This window comes from Tursiops truncatus, chromosome 6 (genome assembly GCF_011762595.2).
Source record: "Tursiops truncatus isolate mTurTru1 chromosome 6, mTurTru1.mat.Y, whole genome shotgun sequence".
NCBI classification, from domain to species: Eukaryota; Metazoa; Chordata; class Mammalia; order Artiodactyla; family Delphinidae; genus Tursiops; species Tursiops truncatus.
Genome location: NC_047039.1, coordinates 34762762 through 34780995, shown reverse-complemented (window position 1 = coordinate 34780995; position 18234 = coordinate 34762762). Strand labels below are relative to the sequence as shown.

Below are 18234 nucleotides of genomic sequence, written 5' to 3'. Positions count from 1 at the left end.
TGTAGTTGGTTCCACATTCCCTGGCCCCAGGAGGTGTGAGCAGCTCTGCCAACATAAGTTGTTTTGACACATTTATTGAGTTCCCACCCAGTACTGGTCGGGGGTTTGTACTTTACCCTGCTATGGGGGAGCCTAGGACAGAGAGGAATGGGGTATTCCGAGGGATGGCTCAGCCCTGGCTGGAATAGGACCAGGCATGACTCTCCATCCTAGAAGCTCCTGACTCCTCCATCCTAGAAGCTCTCCTAAGAGAAAGGTCACCTTGGGCAGGAGCCCTCAGGTAGGGCTTCCTACCCTACTTCATATGCAAGTGATTCCTAAGTGTTCTGAATGGACCCTTCTCTCATTCCACTGGACATATTCTCCCATGGATAAGCGCAGCTCTAAAGCTATACCATGAAGTCTCTCAATGCTCCCAAATCCGATGTTAACTTATCTCTGGAATTCTAGACGCAGATCCAAGTGCCAGGCAGAATCAGGGTGGTGTTGATTACTGGTTCTGCCACTTAACTAACTTTGTGATCTTGGGGCAATTTACTCAACCTCTTTTAGCCTCAGCTTCTTTATCTGTAAAATGGTTTTAGTAGCAGCTACCTCTCAGGATTGTAATTCACTATTTATACCAGACCAACCATAGCTCAGCAAATACCAAGTGACACAACTCCAAGGACCACATGGGTAAGGAGCCCCTTCCCCCAGTGAGATCCCTATAAAACCAAGTGCTATCTTGAAAATGAGAAAGGGAAGGGTAAAATAACCTGAAAAACTGAGTCATCCAAACCTACTGAATTTCTTAGAGACTGACTAAAATAAATTTTTAGACCTGCCTGAGTTTACCAGAGTGGATTAATTTTAGTTTCCCCTGCCCCTGTTACTCAGCAGGGTGGGGGCATTGTGAACAAGATCAAATCAGTTCTAGGAAAGAGAGAAGACTAATAATATTGCACATCTGAGTGTAATATGAGTGAATTTGTGACCCAGCTGCTGGAGTTCAGATTTTATCCTAAAGACAGTGGGGAGCCACTGAAGAAATTTTGAACAGAGGAGTAAATGTGATCATATCCAGAAATTAGAAGGATGATTTGGGCTGCTGGGTGGAAGGAGGGATTGAAGGCATTTGAGAGTAAAGGCAAGAAGTAATGACAGGACATTGAAATGAAGTAGGGGAATAGGAGTAGAGAGAACAGGAAAGCATTGAGAATATTGGAGAGTTACAACTGGCAGGACTTAGAGACCTAGACCTATAGGATATGGGGGGTAAGAGGGAGGAAAAAGTCTGCGATAACTCCCAGCTTGGTGATAGGGATACCGTGATGCTATTTACTAAGATAGAGAACACAGGAGAAGGGGTAAGTTTCAGCAGAGGGTTGGGGTGGGGAGGTGATGAATTCTCTTTTGGATACGTTGAATTTGAGGTACGAATTGGACACCCAAGTTGAGATGTTCAATAGGCAGTTGGGTAAACAGGTCTGAGGTTCAGGAGAGAGGTCCAGGCTGAAGGTAACATTGTGTGAGTTTCAGCAAAACAGTAGTAGTCAAACCAGAAAAGTGGAAGAACTCACCCAAGAAGAATAGGAACTGGTTTAAAGAAAAAGATATATTTATAATCAGATACCTGAAACCTAAAGACAAGGATGCCTCAAGAACAACTGGAACTAATAGACACAAAAGCCATTAGGTTCTCTCTCCACTTATCTCTTACTTTCTGCCTGTCTCCTTCATTTCCGTCCCCTGCCCTGACCCAGCATTGTCATCCCCACCCCCAGTCTGGCTTCCAATGCTCTTCTGGTCCACGTGGTGAAAAACAAGACTTCAGACAATCCCGTAGCTTAAAATCTTAATGTCTAGGCATCCAACAAGACACTGGCTTCATTTTCTTGGTTGCCGTTTGCAGATTTCTCAGGAAGTACTCTGATTGGCTCAGCTTAGTTAGATGCTTAACTCTGGACCAATCAACTGGGGCCAAGGGATCGATGAGGATCAGATTGCCTAACATGACCCACATCATAACTGCATGGACACTGGGGTGAGTGGAGGAGGAGAAGAGAGATTCTGAAAAAGCAGAACGGCAGTTGTTCACTATAGTCCATCCTTTGCCCAACACAAACACATTTTTTCCCTATATGTATGATTCCCCAAATGCCCTCACCTATATAATCCAACCATCTCACTGTACATATGCCAATAAATTCATCTCCTTTTCAGTGGAGGGCAGCTCAATGACACATCCAGCTACTGCTTCTGGAGGTTATATCATAGGACCAATATTCTTCGTGTATAGTTTCCCTGGGTAATGTCCCTTCATGTTCTAGTCAGGTCTCTATAGGGTGTGAACATGGCTTCTAATAATCCCATTACCTTTGTTTGAACTGCCTTTGAACTACCTTTAAACCACTCCTCCCCACGCCCCCCAAAAAAACCCTGATATTTAGAGATGGAAGAAATAGAGAATAAAATGGAGTAAAAAGAAAGCATTGTATGGTGGTCACTATCCAGAACATTGTCTATAATATTTTGGCCACGAATAACAATGACGATGATGGGACTAGGAAATCTCCTGGCAGCTGTGTGTTGACTCACTTCTTTGGCTGCAGAGTTCCTCCATCAGCCAATCTGGCTGCCCCAGGTTTTGCCCACAAAGACAAGATTTCTTACCCAGTGCTCTGAGAGCACCATTGTGGAGGATTTCTCTGTGGGGTACTCTACTATTTAGCACTACACTTTCTGGTGGTGTCTTAGGGATTTTCCTGGAATTGAGCAATCACAGATCTCTGCATTTATGAGGATTGGGTATGGTTTTATTTTTCCTCCCAGATGATACAATTCTTTTACAACTATTCTTTTAAAATCAGCCATCTGTTAGTCTCATCTGTGGGGGGGGGGGGGGAGAATTCCTTTGGCTAATACTATATTTCATTGATCCTAAGGCACATTTTTTTCTAGTTTAAACAACTCTAAAATCAGAATATGTCTTACAATTAACGGCATGTAATAGTTTTTAAGCCGCTTTTTTTTTTAGTTATTCATTTAGTAATTCAAATAACTTGCCTCTTATAATTGATGGAACATGTGATCTACTAAATATAGTAATTTTATCAGTCAGAGTTCTTTATCACAAATAATAGAATCCACTGGATAGTTGAAGCATAAAAGGGATTTGTTAAAAGATATTACTTAAGGGGCTTCCCTGGTGGCGCAGTGGTTGAGAGTCCGCCTGCCGATGCGGGGGACACGGGTTCATGCCCTGGTCCGAGAAGATCCCACATGCCGCGGAGCGGCTGGGCCCGTGAGCCATGGCCGCTGAGCCTGCGCGTCCGGAGACTGTTGCTCCGCAACGGGAGACGTCACAACAGTGAGAGGCCCGCGTACTGAAAAAAAAAAGATATTACTTAGCTCAGAATCGTTAGGAGGGCTAGGGAAATGGACCTGAGGATAAGTTTCTAGGAACAACACCCAAACCATACCATACAACCTGTTGAGGAAATCACAGTCATTACCACTCCAAATACTAAGCTCTACGGCACTTCTGTGGTAAGAACTCGGTTCTGCAACCACTAGGAAACCAATGCTGTTACTACTACCATTCCCAAAAGCTAGATACTTGCGCTATACGAAAATGAAGTCCTATGTCCAACCTGCTTCCTTTCTTCATCAGTCAGAATTCGTTAGGCAACACAGTAGTTACAAACAACCCCCAGATCTTACTGGCTTAAAATAGCAAAGATGTATTTCTTGCTCAGCTACAGTTCCAGCATGGGTGAAGTGGGGAGGAAGAGCCTTGCTCACTGCGGTCACTCAAGGATCTAAGCTTTTGGAAGCTCCACCATCTTACAATGATGCCACCTTCTTGATATGAACCTTCAGAGTTGGCTGTGGCAGAAGAGAGTGAGGGAAAACGTGTACTGGCTTCTGCTCACATGGCATTGATCAAAACAAATCTCGTGGCCACAAGTGCAATCCTCCTTGTGCTTAGAAGGAGAGGAGAACCAGAAATATTGGTGAACTTTGGTGATATTTACCTTGCTCATATCGCTCACTTCCAATCAAAATCTCACGTGGGGGAAGTAGCATGCCTATAGACAAGCTGCAAGGGGTGCTGGGAATTTTAGTTCTGACTTCTGTACTGAGGAGGCTAGGTTTTAAAACGGGAATTTTCCCATGTAGAAAAACTATTTAAAAGTTGAACACATCCATGAATACAACAGACTTCCACTTCCATAATCAATACTAGAATCTTGTAGGACCATGCTCTCTGAATCTTCAGGTTTGTCAAGAAGATGCAAGGTCTGTGCAAGCTCTTGGAGCAGTTTCCCTTTTGTAGCACTACATCTGGGGGCTCTTTCAATCTCTCTGACTATGGCTTCTGGCTTCATGGGACATCTTAGGCTGGAGTAACAGGACTGGAAACCTTTCTTCTTCAACCTGCCCTTGAATGATGCCTTTGCGTCGCCTACATTCCATTCAACTCATTTTACGATGAGAGGCACCGTCACATGCGCCTGGAAGGGTAAATCCAAAATGGTGGTCTGCAAGCAGTTAGAGGACAACAGAGTAAGTGTTAACTTATTTAACTTGGATAACGAAATGTGTTTCATTCTTGACCTCAGACTGCTAGGAGCTAGGTCATTATGCACCTGGCTGAACTGTAGACGCTGAGTTATTGGCCGTTCACTGATGTTGATGCCCTGATTAGGAAACTGAGAGGTCCCAGAAATCAGGGTGGAGGTACGTTGGAAGAGCCAGAGGAATTGAACAAGCCCTGCTTTTTGTCCCCACCCTGCCTTCTCTCTCTCCTTTTTTCTCTCCTGACAAGCTTCTGATGCTTTCTCAGTCCACATAATAATAATAATAAACCCAGCTTCTTACAGTTCTCAATTTTATAGCTTAAATCCAGGTACCTAACAAAATGTTGGCTCATCCCTTTCAGTTCCAGTTCAGGCTTATTCTTCTCAGTTCCAGGTCCAAAATTTCTAGGGACTGGCTCTCATCAGCCTGGCTTTGGTCAGATGCCATTCCCTGAACCAGTGACCTGTGGAGGGGGTGGGCGGTGGGGTCATAGGATGGTGACTCCCCTGATAACCATATGAGTTCCCACCAGAAGGGAAACAAAATGTAAAAAAGGATACCATACTAACGTTCATGGGTGCAGGGGAAAAGATAAATATTCAACGTAAATAAGGAAGAAGCTCTCAGAGAGAAGGAAAACTGGAAGGGAACATAGTTTTAAGGAAGCCAAGAAAGGACAGAGGTTCAAGAAGGAGGGAGAGGTCAGCAATCCAAAATGTCATAGAAGGTCCAGTAGTTTATAGAAAGGGACCATTGGATTTAAGAACAAGGAGGTTGTTGATTATCTTGGCAAGAAGTAGTTGCAGTGGACAGTAGAGATGGGGTATGCGGTGGATGCCAGCTTTTAGTGGTTTCATGAGTAAGAAGTGGATGCAGTATAGATGATTGACTGGAAAAGTTAGGTGGAAGGAGAATAGATACAGAAGGATGTAGGATTAGAGGAAGTTTTCTTTCTTTTCTAAAAATTTCTTATGTGTTTCTTACACAGGCATGTTTAAATACTGGTGAGAAGGAACCAGGAGAAAGGATATAATTGATAGCTATTTTTATCATGACTCTCCATCTCCCCTGGGCTGTACAGATCCAGGCATGCAGGGAGAGGGATGAGGGATGGAAGCTAAGGCCCTGGCAGAAGATGTGAACCACTTCAACATTTGCTAGGCCACACTGGAAAGTAGGGCAGAGAGAGGAGGTGCCTGGCCTCAGCATTGGGTGACCCAGGTTGGGGCCCAGGGAGTACCCAAGGCCCTGGGATTGTACCATGGTCTGTGCCCAGACAGAGAGGCCTTGTGTAGAGAACAAAGGGGCCCAGGGCTGCAGCCAGCAAGTGGGGGCAGGGTAGACACAAAGCAGTTACACTCTGGGACAGGCAAACTTGCCATGTGCTGTGGTTCCTATCTCAGAACCGTGCCTGTCGCTGCCCCCTCCGCACTTACTCCTTCCTCCTCCTGCTTTCTCAGCTCCCCTTCCCTGCCTCCCATCACTCCTCAGCCGCTGCCCCCAACTTCTGCTCTCAGCATCCCTGAAGCTGGCTCACCAAGGTCACTTTCATCTCCTTGTCACAGCCAATGAATACTTTTCTGCCTTTATCTTTGTTGACTTCTTGGCAGCAGGGAGGCTGTTGAGCAGTGAGGCCCTTCTTGAAACCCTACCTTTCCTTGACTTCCACGAAGCCACTCTCTCTGGGAACGTTTATTCCTCCTCCTAAAATGACAACTATTGTTTATGAAGCACCCAGAGCTGTACGTGCACCACAGATATCCCTCACCTTCATACAGACCAGGTCCATGGAGCAGATGAGGGAACCGGGGCTCAAGGCAATCAGGGGGCTTTCCTAAGGCTCTACAGCAGCAGTGATAGCCTGGATTATAACCCGAATTTGCTGCATTGCCCCCAGCTCCGGCATGCTGCTTGGCTGCCTCACCTCTCGGGTCCCTCCTCAGCCTCCTTGGTGGGCTGTGCTCTCTGCACCCACTCCCCTCCCCTCCCCTCCCCTCCCCTCCCCTCCCCTCCCCCCTCCCCTCCCCTCCCCTGCTGCTGCTGTTGTTACAATATTAAGAGCTAAGATTTATGGAGTTTTTACAACATAGTAGGCACTGTGCTAAGTTCTTTATACACATCATCTCATAAAATCCTTACAGCCCTACGAGGTAGGTGCTGTTTTCCCATTTTCCACTTAAGGAAACTGAGCCTTAGAGAGATTAATCACCAGGTCAAAAGGAGCCTGGGTTTGTCTGACCCCAGAGCGCATTCTTGTAACAACTGGCCAGATGGTTTCGTGCCTTACATTTGACATGTCTACATCTGACCTCGGCTACCCCTTACGTGCTATGTAACCGCAGGCAAGTGATTGAATGTCTGAGCCATGGTTATTATCAACTTCCCCAGAGTCTGTACTCCTTCTGTGCTCACCAGTTCAATAAACAGTTCTACCATCTTCCAAATCAACAGGGGTTGCAAGTGACTCTTCCCTCTCCACCCCACATTCATCAAGACGTGGGGTGGAGAGGGAAGGGAGAGGGCAGACTGTGTGCTCTTCAAAGCACAGTTCTCCAAACTGGTGGTTACCAGTGGGGAAAGGGAAGTGGGGAGGGAAAACAGAGAGGTAGGGGAGTAAGAGGTACAAACTATTAGGTATAAAATAAGCTACAAGGATATACTGTACAACACATAGAATATAGCCAATATTTTATAAAAATTATAAATGGAGCACAACCTTTAAAAATTGGGCTTCCCTGGTGGCGCAGTGGTTGAGAGTCCGCCTGCCGATGCAGGGGACGCAGGTTCGTGCCCCAGTCCGGGAAGATCCCACATGCCGCGGAGTGGCTGGGCCCGTGAGCCGTGGCCGCTGAGCCTGCGCGTCCGGAGCCTGTGCTCCACAATGGGAGAGGCCACAACAGTGAGAGGCCCGCGTACCGCAAAAAAAAAAAAAAAAAAAATTGTGAGTCACTATATTGTATGCCTATAACATATAATATTGTACAGCAACTATACTTCAATTTTTTTAAGAATGAAAAAAAGGCCAGGAAAAGCTCAGTAGTCACTGCCCAGCCCTAGTCCTTCGACCTGCTCTCAGGCCTCACACATCATTCACTCAAAGCGCCTCACTCAGGCCTGCTGCTGCTCTCATCACCATGGGTTCCACATTCTCTTCCTCCTTCCCATCCTCTGCATGGCCCCCAGAGCAATCTTTCCCAAACACAAACCTGGCCAGGCCTCCCCAGCCCCCAGGGCCCCCTGACTCTCAGCAGAAGCCCCTGAACCTCAGCCTGGCTTTCAAAGCCCAGCCTGCCCAGCCCCACCTCCTCTGCTACCCCAGCTCCCGCAGGAGGGGCCTCACATTCCTGCCCTTACCACCCCCCCCACCGGGGCCGTGTCCCCTCCCTCTCCACAGTCCTCCCCACAACTGGTATGTGTTCCTTCTGGTGACACTGAGCCCAGAGGTGGGTGTGCTCAGGTGTGCAAAACTGGTGATGTTTCTCTATTTTAGAAACTAAATAATTAATACACGAAATATATATTTATATATAAATTATATACATTTACATAAATATATAACTGTATTTTATAAACTAAATATATGGTTGCACAACAATGCGAATATACTTAACAGCACAGAACTATACACTAAAATGGTTGAAGTGGTAAAACCAAACCAAACCAAACTAAATGTAACTCCTCTCCAAGGTCCCAGTCCCTGGAGCAGTAGGAAGGTCATTTTGGGGGCCCCTCCTCACCCCATCCTCTCTAACTGTGCAGAGGTCCTGGGTATTTGATGCTGTGATTCACATGGTCTCTGCTGAGATTCCCAGGCTGGAGCTCAATGTCCAGGAGCCTCCCTTCCCAAGCCCACCCTGACCCCTCTCCTAGGGCATCTTTAGGGAGTGTTTATGGGTCCCATCTGCCCATGCAAACGCAGACCCCCTCTTCATTTGGAGGGACTCTCTGGATGGCTTTGCCCCCTCTCCCCTCTCCTTAGCAAAATCCCCGCAAGAAGCTTAGGCCTTCAGAAGGCAGAGTCAGGAAGATGTCTGTGGCTGGCTCAGCCTCGGGCCTGAGATCCTCACCCCACGAGACAGGGAGAAAAAAAGGCCCAGCCTTCTGCCTGAGACAGGAAATAGAAGACAGGCGGCAACTCAGCGAGCTAAGCCGGCACACCAACACCTGCCTCAGGCGGTCAGATCTCTAGGGGGCAGCAATCAAAAGGTATCTTTTCCTGCTTGTACAGACACACACGAACACACAGACACATAACCCATAATCAGAGACACACAGCATACAAGCAGAGACCTGTATGCAGAAACAAGCTTAGCCACAGACACGGGCATGTGCATGAAAACACACATCCACATGGGACACGTGTGTCTAACACTCACTACACACATATTACATATCCAGGAAAACACACTTAAAGAGGTTCACAGGTCTCCATAATGCACACACACACACACACACACACACACACACACACACACAGACGTGCCCGCCCAAAGGTAAACCTACCAACAGACTCAACAGTTGTCAGCAAATGTGTTTTGGACCAATGACCGAGGAAAGAAGTCAGAGAGAAAGACCCAGATCAGTTTTCTAGAGATTGGAAGAGTGTGTGTTATGTGGAGGAGAGGCTGGTGGGAGAGAGCCAGGTAGAAACAGGGAAGGAAGAGATCCTGACACCAAGGAACGAGTGTAATGATTATTTATATGGTTCCACCTACTCACCTAGCCCTCATTTACCCATCTGTTCATTTAATAGTTACTGAGCTGGGTTCTCTGCTGGGCTTGGTAGGCAGAGAGCCTGGTCCCCAGCCCTGTCCTCGCAGGCATGAGCTGTGAGGGAGAGAGGCCTATCCGTGAGCAGCTGTAACAGAGATGGCAAGTGCTGTGATGGGGGATACACACTCTGGGCAGCAGTGGAAGGTAGGCAATGTCAGGGAAACTTGAATTGAATAGTGAACAAGTAGGAGTTGGGGGGGATGAAAGAGATGGGTGAGGAGCTCAACTTAGGCTAAAGGAACAGCATATAGGAATGTCTGATATTAGTTTTCTGTTGCTGTTTTAATAAATTATCATACATTTAGTGGCTTCAAACAACGCAGATTATTCTCTTACAGTCTGAAGGTCAGAGGTCTGAAATCAGTTTCACTGGGCTAACGTCAAGGTGTGGGCAGACTTGGTTCCTTTTGGAGGCTCTGAGAGGACAATCAATTTCCTTGCCCTTTCAGCTTCTAGTGGCTGCATGTGTTCTTTGGCTTGCGGACCCTTCCTACATCTTCCAGCCTCTGTTTCCATCATCCCATCACCTTCCCCCCTGACTCCGAGGACTCCTGCCTCGTTTCTATTTGGATGGCTGTGATTACATCCACAGCACCTGATAATCCAGGATAATCTTCCCATTTTAAGAGCCTTAACTTAATCACAGTTGTAAAATCCTTTTACCATGTAAATTAACATTCCCAGGTTTGGGGAATTAGGATATGACTTTATTTGGGGGCCATTATTCAGCCTACCACGGGGTGGGGGTGGGGTATATGATCTCACAATTTTCAAAACATCCTCTAATGTAAATCTTGTTATCTGCAGATTGAAGAGGAATCTGAGGTTCGAGATTAGGTGATTTACCTTAAACCAGAAGAGATAGATAGATTGATAGATAGATAGATGATAGTCTTTTAAAACTGAAACAAGTTACATGCTTATTATTTTTAAATGATTTATAAGCCCTATAAAAGAATACAGAGAAAAATGCAAGAAGTCACTCAAAAATCTCACCACCCAGAAATGGTCAGTATTAACATTTGTGTGCAAAAAGCATTGAGAGATTGAGAGAGATAGAAATAGAGCCAGACAGATAGAAAAATGAATGAGACATACTACAGAAGCTATTTTCTTAACCAAAGTACAAAGTGTACCGTTACTTGAATTTAATAGAGGGGAAAGAAACTAAAGTGAAAATGAAGGAACAGCTGAACTTCAGCTAATATTCCTTCACCTCAAAAAAATATTCATTCTTAAAAGACCCCTCTCAAGAAAAACGATTTCAGTTAAGAGATTGGAGTAGGAGTTTTACAATTATGTTTCAGTTTTATACGCATATGAGTCGCTCTGAACTGTGAAAGAAAATGTGATTAGTACTTCTGCCCTCCTTCGCACTCCTTTTCTCCATTCCAGATTATATTGCCAGTGTTGTTTTTACTTTATCAGGCTTTATAATATTTACATTCTGTTCTGCAACTAAAATTCCTAAGGTTGAATCTTAATCTAAATGGAGTTAAGTCCTTTTCCCATGAATTTCCCTTTCTCAGCCCCTTGTTTTGATTCATCTCTTGGCCGATTGGATTTTGTCATTGAGTAGTTTTTCCAGAAGGGCTCACGAGTTCTGTATCCCCAAATTCATGACTGAGAGCAACCCCTTGGTTGGTTAGGTTTTGGGGTGATACTTTCTACCCTCAGAACTTTGTAGATTTTGATTCATTATCTTCATTTGATGAATGTTATCTTGGAGAAATCTGAGATCAGACTGAATTTTCCCCCTGAGATGACTTGCCTTTTCTGCCTAGATTCCTAAAGTATTCTTATTTTATGCTCTAAGTTTGGTTACTAAATCAGTGTGTCTTAATGTCAGTGCTATTCCGTATCAATTCTTCTAGCATATGGTGTGCACTTCCAATCTGAATATTCAGTTCTTCCTTCATTTCAGGGAAAGCTTTCCTGTGTTTCATACCTTAATAACTTTTTCTGTTCCATTTTTGGAACCTCAACTTTAGGGCTGCTAACAGTTATGCTTATGGTAGCTTGTCTTCATCCTATCTATTAACTTCACTCTAATTGCTTTAATATCTTTACCTTTCCCATCACATTTACTCGATCTCTCAAGCCTTTCCTACACATTACTTTGGTGTCTAGTCGTATCCATTCTGTGTTTTGCTGTTCCTGGTTTATTTATTACATCTGTAATGGTATTGTTTTGGTCCTTTATTATTTTCCCTTAGTTCCGTGATCTCCCTTTTCATCTCATTCTGTTGTTTTTATCTTGTCTTTGAGTTCTTGTTCTATTGATTTCATGCTATTATTAAGGCCTTTTATAACAGGAAGAACTTGCCAGGAATCTGCTTTTATTCCTTTGGTTGTGTTTTCTTCTAGATTGGGCTCTTTATCTATTTTTGCATTCTGTCCTCCTTGTTCCTTTCCTTCCCTCCCTCCCTCCCTTCCTTCTTTCCTTCCTTCCCACCTGCATCGTGGCTGTGGTCTCTGTGCCTAGAGGCCATGCCCTTTCCTTCCCTCTTACATCTGCCATGGCTCACATTTGGCACACCTCTCCTTGCTCCGGAGTTGAGCCCCTTCCCATCTTGTCTGGACCAGTTTATCTTCCCCTGGGAGCTACGGTTTAAACGTGGACTGTTGCTCTCACACCCACCCGCCCCATTTCTGCAGCCTGAGGGTGGCTTTGCTGGGGCTGCCTGCTGACCTTGATGGGGCCTGAGCGCTGCCTCTCCTCTGAGGCCCTGTTAGACATGCTGCTCCAGCTGGCGGGTGGGGCACATCCGATCCTGTGGGCTTTGGCTTGCCGCCCTAACCTCAGCCCAGCACCCTGGAAGATGCAGAGCCAAGGCAGCTCTTCCTGCCTCTCCCGAGGTCTCGTGGAGGAACATAGGGGCTTCCATTTACAAAGGGTTTTTTCCCCCAGATTTTTCCTAAGGCTACCTACTTACTCAACAGTCCACATCTCTCAGATTACAGTATATTAGTGAGAATTCTTGGTGTTCTGTTGACTTGCCTTTTCTCAATGCTACTTTGGGGCATGGGGTTAGGAGACACACCACTCACTCATTGCACCAGAATCTTCTGTTATTTTCCTTGGCTATCACATTTTAAGGTTTATAAAAGGAATTTCCAGGCTTCCCTGGTGGCGCAGTGGTTGGGAGTCCGCTGCCAATGCAGGCGGCACAGGTTCGAATCCTGGTCTGGGAAGATCCCACGTGCCGTGGAGAAACTAAGCCCGTGCCCCACAACTACTGAGCCCGCGTGCCTAGAGCCCGTGTTCCGCAGCGGGAGAAGCCACCGCAGTGAGGGGCAGGCGCACCGCAGCGAAGAGTGGCCCCCGCTCGCTGCAACTAGAGAAGGCCTGCGTGCAGCAACGAAGACCTAACGCAGTCAAAAATAAATAAATGAAATAAATACATTTTAAAAAAAGAAGAATTATTTCCTTGTTTGGTTGGACTTGAGCTGGTAACAGCATTTTTGTTTTGGTTTGTTTTGGCTTTTGTTCAGTTGTTAGTGGGTGGGTAGGATGGAGTGGAGTGATTCTGTGACTGTGGCGTCACTTTGCCGTCCTGTCTCCGAGATTCCCAGACTTGCTCTGTCCATACCTCCCCCCTCAGAGCCCTCCTCTGGGCAAGATCCTAGCAGCACCGCCCCCATCACTTTCAGGTCCCAGAGGTGAGACAGGGGCCCGCCGGACTAGGCCTCAGCACACAGTGGGTGCCCAGCCCACGGTAAAGCGGAATGAGCAGGGAGTGTCTCATGCGGGCAGCATCAGAGGGACCTCAAATGCTTCACAGGAGCGCATCGGGCAGGGAACAGCATGAACCAGGGCACGGTGATAGGAGAGGTAGAAACAATGATCGGGGATCGGGGTAGGGTGGGGTGAGGGTGAGGTGTCCAGCTGAAGGAGTGCCAGCTGAAGGGAGCAGAAGGAGAGAAGCTGGAGAGGAGGGCAGGCAGGGCCTAGGCGTGCAGACTGGCCTGGGGGCTGCCCCTGTGTGTGACCAAAGCCCTTAGTGTCTGGACTCTCGGGGATACTCTAGTGGGCAGGGGCGGGCACAGGTAGGGGAAGCCTGGTCCTACCTCTTCTCCCCATCTCAGCCCCTGCCAGGGAAACTTCTCTGACTGAGCCACTCCCATGGCCTCCCTGTCCTGGTGTCCCAAGAGGCTCCTGCTCTCTCCGCCACAGCCACAGGCAAGGCCTCCGCCCAGCCACACTGGGCACACACGGACACATCACAGACATGCCCCCTGCTCACCCAGTCACACAAAAGCATAACTGCACAGCCGTAAACTTGCCCGTGATGGCGCAGTGACAAACGCTATTGCCAGCACACTTTGCACACAGCCCCGCACTGTCTGGCTCCCTCTGGGGCCTTTGGCTCTGATTCTCCTGAGAGCTTGCCCTGCCCCCTGGTGGCCACTCCCCAAGCCACTGACCTTCTGGAAGCACCCAAACGGTCCACCCCCTCCAGGGCCTGGTTCCTGTGCAGAGAAGCTTCTAGCCTTAACAACCTCTCCCCTCAGACTGGTGCCGTCTGACAAGCCGTCTCGGACCCACTTGCTCCCAGGTAGGCCTCTCCTATCAGGCCAGCGCTGTTAGGTGAGGCCTTCTCAAACAGGCTGACCAACTCTCTCAGTCTCCTGGGGCTGAGGGGTATTCGGTGCTAAAACTGGGCAAGTCCCAGGCAAACTACGACGAGTTGGTGAGCCTATTCTGGGACCTGTCTGCCTCCAGAGTAGCTTCTCCTGAGACTGGACCCTTCAGATGCTCTCTGGATCAGCCTATCCCCTCAGACTGGCCCTCCCAAACACGATCTCTTCAGCAGTGTGTCACGCACCAGTCTCCCCTCAAACTAACCCTGTCACGCAGGCCCTCTCAGACCCGCTCAACTTCAGGTTAGCCTTCCCCATCATAGTGGCTGTGTCAGATAAAGCCCCTTCCAGCCTCTCTCCTCAGACTGGCTCCATCCGACTCCTCTCCTCAGACCTCCTTCCCCTCCACCCTCCTCTGAGGAGAGGAGAGGGATGTGAGGACTACACTCCAGCCCTTCTTGCCCCCAGGTCTTTAGCCTTACATCCACAGGCAGGTGCTACCACCTGAAGGTCCTTTCTCTACCTGTCCACATCCAGTAGCTCTGGCCTGTGGGCACAGTGAACACGTGGGCCCCAAGACATAGAGACACACAGGTGCAGGACACGGGGCTGGGTTTGCAGCCAAGCATTCCGTTGTCACCATGTGACAATGAACTTTCTCAGAGTCCCAGCCTAGGGAGTTAAGTGAGCTCACCGGCTCTGAGGGGTTCTCAAAGCCAGAGGCTGCACGGAGGTATTCCTGCCTGCTGTCTCCCGACCACCTTCCCTCTCCTGGCTGGCTGCTGGGAGGCAGACATGGGATGCATGTGCTGACAGCTGCCTGCCCGGGAGACTGAAGGGCAGGCAGGCGGCCGAGAGGGGGCAGCAGAAGCCAGGACAGCCCCCGGCTCAGGCCAGAGAGGCACAGCAGTCACAGGCTGGGGTCTGGACCAGGGCAGGAACACACAGAGGGAGGCAGAGAGGGAAGGACTGCCAGACTCAGGGAAGAGGAACAGAGACACAGAGCTGGTGATGGAGATAGACACACAGAGAGACAGAAACACAGAGAGACAGAGAGACTCTGAGATGGAGATAGACCCGGAGAGACCGAGGGAGGAAGGCAGAAAAAGAGAAGACTGAGAAATAGGAAGGAGGGACAGAGGCAAAGACAGGGATGGCGACAGAGAAAGAGACGGCTAGAGAGACAAAGAGGGCAGCAGAGACAGGAGACGTAGAGAGAGAGAGATGGGAGAGGGACATGCAGAGAGAAACACAAGGACAGGGACCAGGACAAAGACATGTTCAGCGATAGGCATGGGACGGAGACAGAGACAGGAATGGGTTCAGAGAGGAGAGGATGGGGCAGAGACAAGTTAGTGTTATAGGAATGGGGCACAGAGGAGGGTTCCCATCCCCAGTGCCCCTTGAAGGAGGAAGGAGAACTGTAGTGAGCTGAAAGGCTGGGCTGCTGTGCACCTTGGGCCTGGGATCCAAGTCTCCCCCTGCAGTGCCCCCAACCCCCAACAGCAGTGTTTTCATTCTCCACGTTCTGATCTAGCTCCAAGAACTGATGCCTATAGTTGTCCCCAGCTCCCCAGAACCGCGATGAGCTACAACGGATGTGGAAGGGACAGCAGGCAGAGGCGGCAGCAGACAGACGGCAGCCAAGACCCTCCAAGGCGAGCAGCCCCTGTGACCTCGAGGGCCAGGACCCCCAAGGAGGGATGACCACCTCCGGGCTGAGGTCCAGTCTGGTCAGAGGCAATGACACTGCCCCTCCGGCCACCTCAGGGCTTAGGATGGGGCTGGGTCTCTCCCTTGGGGTTGGGGGCAGGGAGACGGCCCAGTCCTCCTCTCCATCGGCCTCTGAGGCTCCAGCAGTCCCCCTCCCCTCCATCTCCTCCCCAGGCCCCACGTAATTGCTTTCCCATGTTGCTAATGATGCCCAAGCCCTGGGTGGGCGGCGGGTGGGTCAGGGCTGACCAGGGCTCTCAAGGCAGGAAGGCAGCACAGGCCAGAGACTCCTTAATTCAGCCCTCCTACCGCAAGGACGGGGAAGGGGGAGGTTCAGACCCACCCCGGGAATACAATGTCCTTCGTGAGAGTAGGGGACCCACTACTCCCTCCACCCCTGCTGGACCTGGAGTGCAGGTTTCAGGCCCGAGCCACACCTCAGAGACCAGACAGACAGAACTGGGGGTCCAGGACACAGAGACAGGTCCACAGCCACTGCTCAGGATGTCCATCCTGGGAGCCTCTTCCTGTGGATGAGCCGTGTGCTCCCACAGCTGGGGCTAAGCTATTTGGCTTGAAACGCCACAGGCCTCTCTCCCCTGACACCGGCCTTCGCTTTCCATGCCATCTCCCGCCTGGAACACCCGTCTCGTCCTCTAGTGCCCAGCCTGGAGGAGAGCCAGCCACCTTCGCTCTCAGCCCCTCACCCGCCCGGAGTCCCGTCCAGGCCTGACTCATCAGTACTCCTGGAACTGTGAACCCCTCCTCCCAGGGCATCATCCCAGGCTGGAAGCGAGACCAGCAAAGGAATGCTCATTTCCTGACCCTGGTCTGAGGAGGAGGGTTTGAACTGGGGTGCACGTGTGACTCGGGGGCAGCAGCTCAGTGGCGGTGCGCGGCTCCGTGCCTGCCTGGGCGGTGGGGGCTTGGCTGTGCGTGGACCAGCGTGTTCTGGCTTCGACTCCACTTCTCTTTTTGCTCCAGCCGCCTGGAGCGTGGCCAAGCCCGGCTCCCGGGTTGGGGCTGTGGCCTAACCCTTTGCCCCCACCCCCAGGCCAGAGGTGCCGGCCAACTTGGCCCCAGCCCCGGGGATTCTCAGCCAAGGAGCTGCAGGGAGGCGGCTCCGACGAGGGGGCCTGGACCTGAGGCAGCCGGGGGCCTCTCCTCCCGAGGGGAAATCAAAGGGATCCTGGAGTCCCGGTTTGGGAACCGGAAGGGCGTGGCGCTGGCCCAGAGCCTGAGTACCCTGTAAAGCCGAAGCCCGCTCCCCTCCCACTCACACTGAGTCCTCACTGCAGTCTAACCCTGGGGTAAACCTCGCACTCCACGCTTCCCGTCCTGAAGCACCAGGCCAATGCCTGGTCACGTGCCAAGTGGCCTCCTTCGGGCAACCTCCCTGCCTGCCCAGGCTACTCTGCGCTCTGCACGCTCAGCCCTGGCTGAGCTACAGGCCTGACCTGCTGGAACCCCGGCCTGTGTCTCCTGAATGGCAGGGATGACAACCCCTCCACCCCGAGGATGAAACCCGGCCTCCTCCCCTTCTTGCACCTCTGCCCCGTGGGTAAAGCCAGGCCTGGGCACCCGTGGAAGGCAGCTCCGGAGATGACCCCTGACAGACCTTGGCCCTGCCAGGATTCAGTAGCCCCCGGCGATGACTGGATGCCCCCGGCGTGGGACCTGCCTCACTGGGGCCCCTCGTTCCCCAAAACTCTGCCCATGGCCTCCAGGGAGCTCTACCCTCCAAAGAGGCGGGAAGCCCTGTCCACGGACACACCTGCCTGAGAGCTGAGCTGCCTCTCCCCACCTGTCTGGAGAGGGCTGTCTCTCTCCAACTCTAACTGCTTCCCTCCTCCAGGCCTGGAAGGGGAGAGGTCCTTGGACAAGGGCTACCCTCCCAAAGTGGGTCCGGTCCAAGGACTCATGAAATGGTGACGTTTAATGAGAACCCCCCACCCCCGTATATACATCTGTAAAAAATTCAAATACAGCAAGTTACCACTGAGTCAGACTACAGGGGACTGACAGGGCATTAAATACTGCGGGGCAGGAGCAGGAAAAGGGGAGGGTCGTACAAAACAGGGGCGGAGGCGGGGCACTGAAAAGTGTGGGTGCCGGGGGAAGGGGATGGCCGGGCCCCCCCAGCGCCAGGAGCTTATAATCTGATGGTGGCAACAGAGACCCTGGAACAGACAGGAGGCTGGGACAGGAGGCGAGACTGTGATGTGAGGGGCTCCCCTCAGGCCCCCCAAGGGCTCCTGGGAGTCGCTGGCGTTGGAGGGCCCAGCCCCAGGGCTTAGGACGGAGGTGTGGGTGCTCTTTGGTGGGTGGGTTAGCTGCATGGCCCCCTGCCCTGAGCAGGGAGGGGGGCCGGCGTGGTGTGGCGGGGCTGGGGGGCGGCAGGCCCGGGCCTGCCGGGGTCTCTACAAATTGTGTCTCGAGAGAATGCCGAAGGTCCTCCTGCCCGTGTGCAAAATAGAAACCAGGGTGTTCAGGCTCAGCTCCGGCCTCCTGCTCCTCTGCAGGTGCGCTGGCATGTCCTCACGGGATGCCGGGCTCTGGGGGGACAGGGCAGGAGGCTGTGAGGGAAGAGGGTGGGGT

The 18234-nt window shown here is 50.4% G+C and overlaps 1 protein-coding gene across 5 annotated transcripts in view; it reads right to left on the bottom strand.

Annotated features, from left to right (window-relative positions):
- Positions 1-17554: 17554 nt before the first annotated feature.
- CNTFR (ciliary neurotrophic factor receptor) overlaps positions 17555-18234 on the bottom strand; it is a 39109-nt gene continuing 38429 nt past the window's right edge. For all 5 annotated transcript variants that reach the window (XM_073806040.1, XM_073806041.1, XM_033857929.2 and 2 more), the window contains one exon: positions 17555-18191. In XM_073806040.1, coding sequence (XP_073662141.1) covers position 18191 — 1 coding nt within the window. In that variant the 3' untranslated portion in view covers positions 17555-18190. The remainder of the gene's footprint in view (positions 18192-18234) is intronic.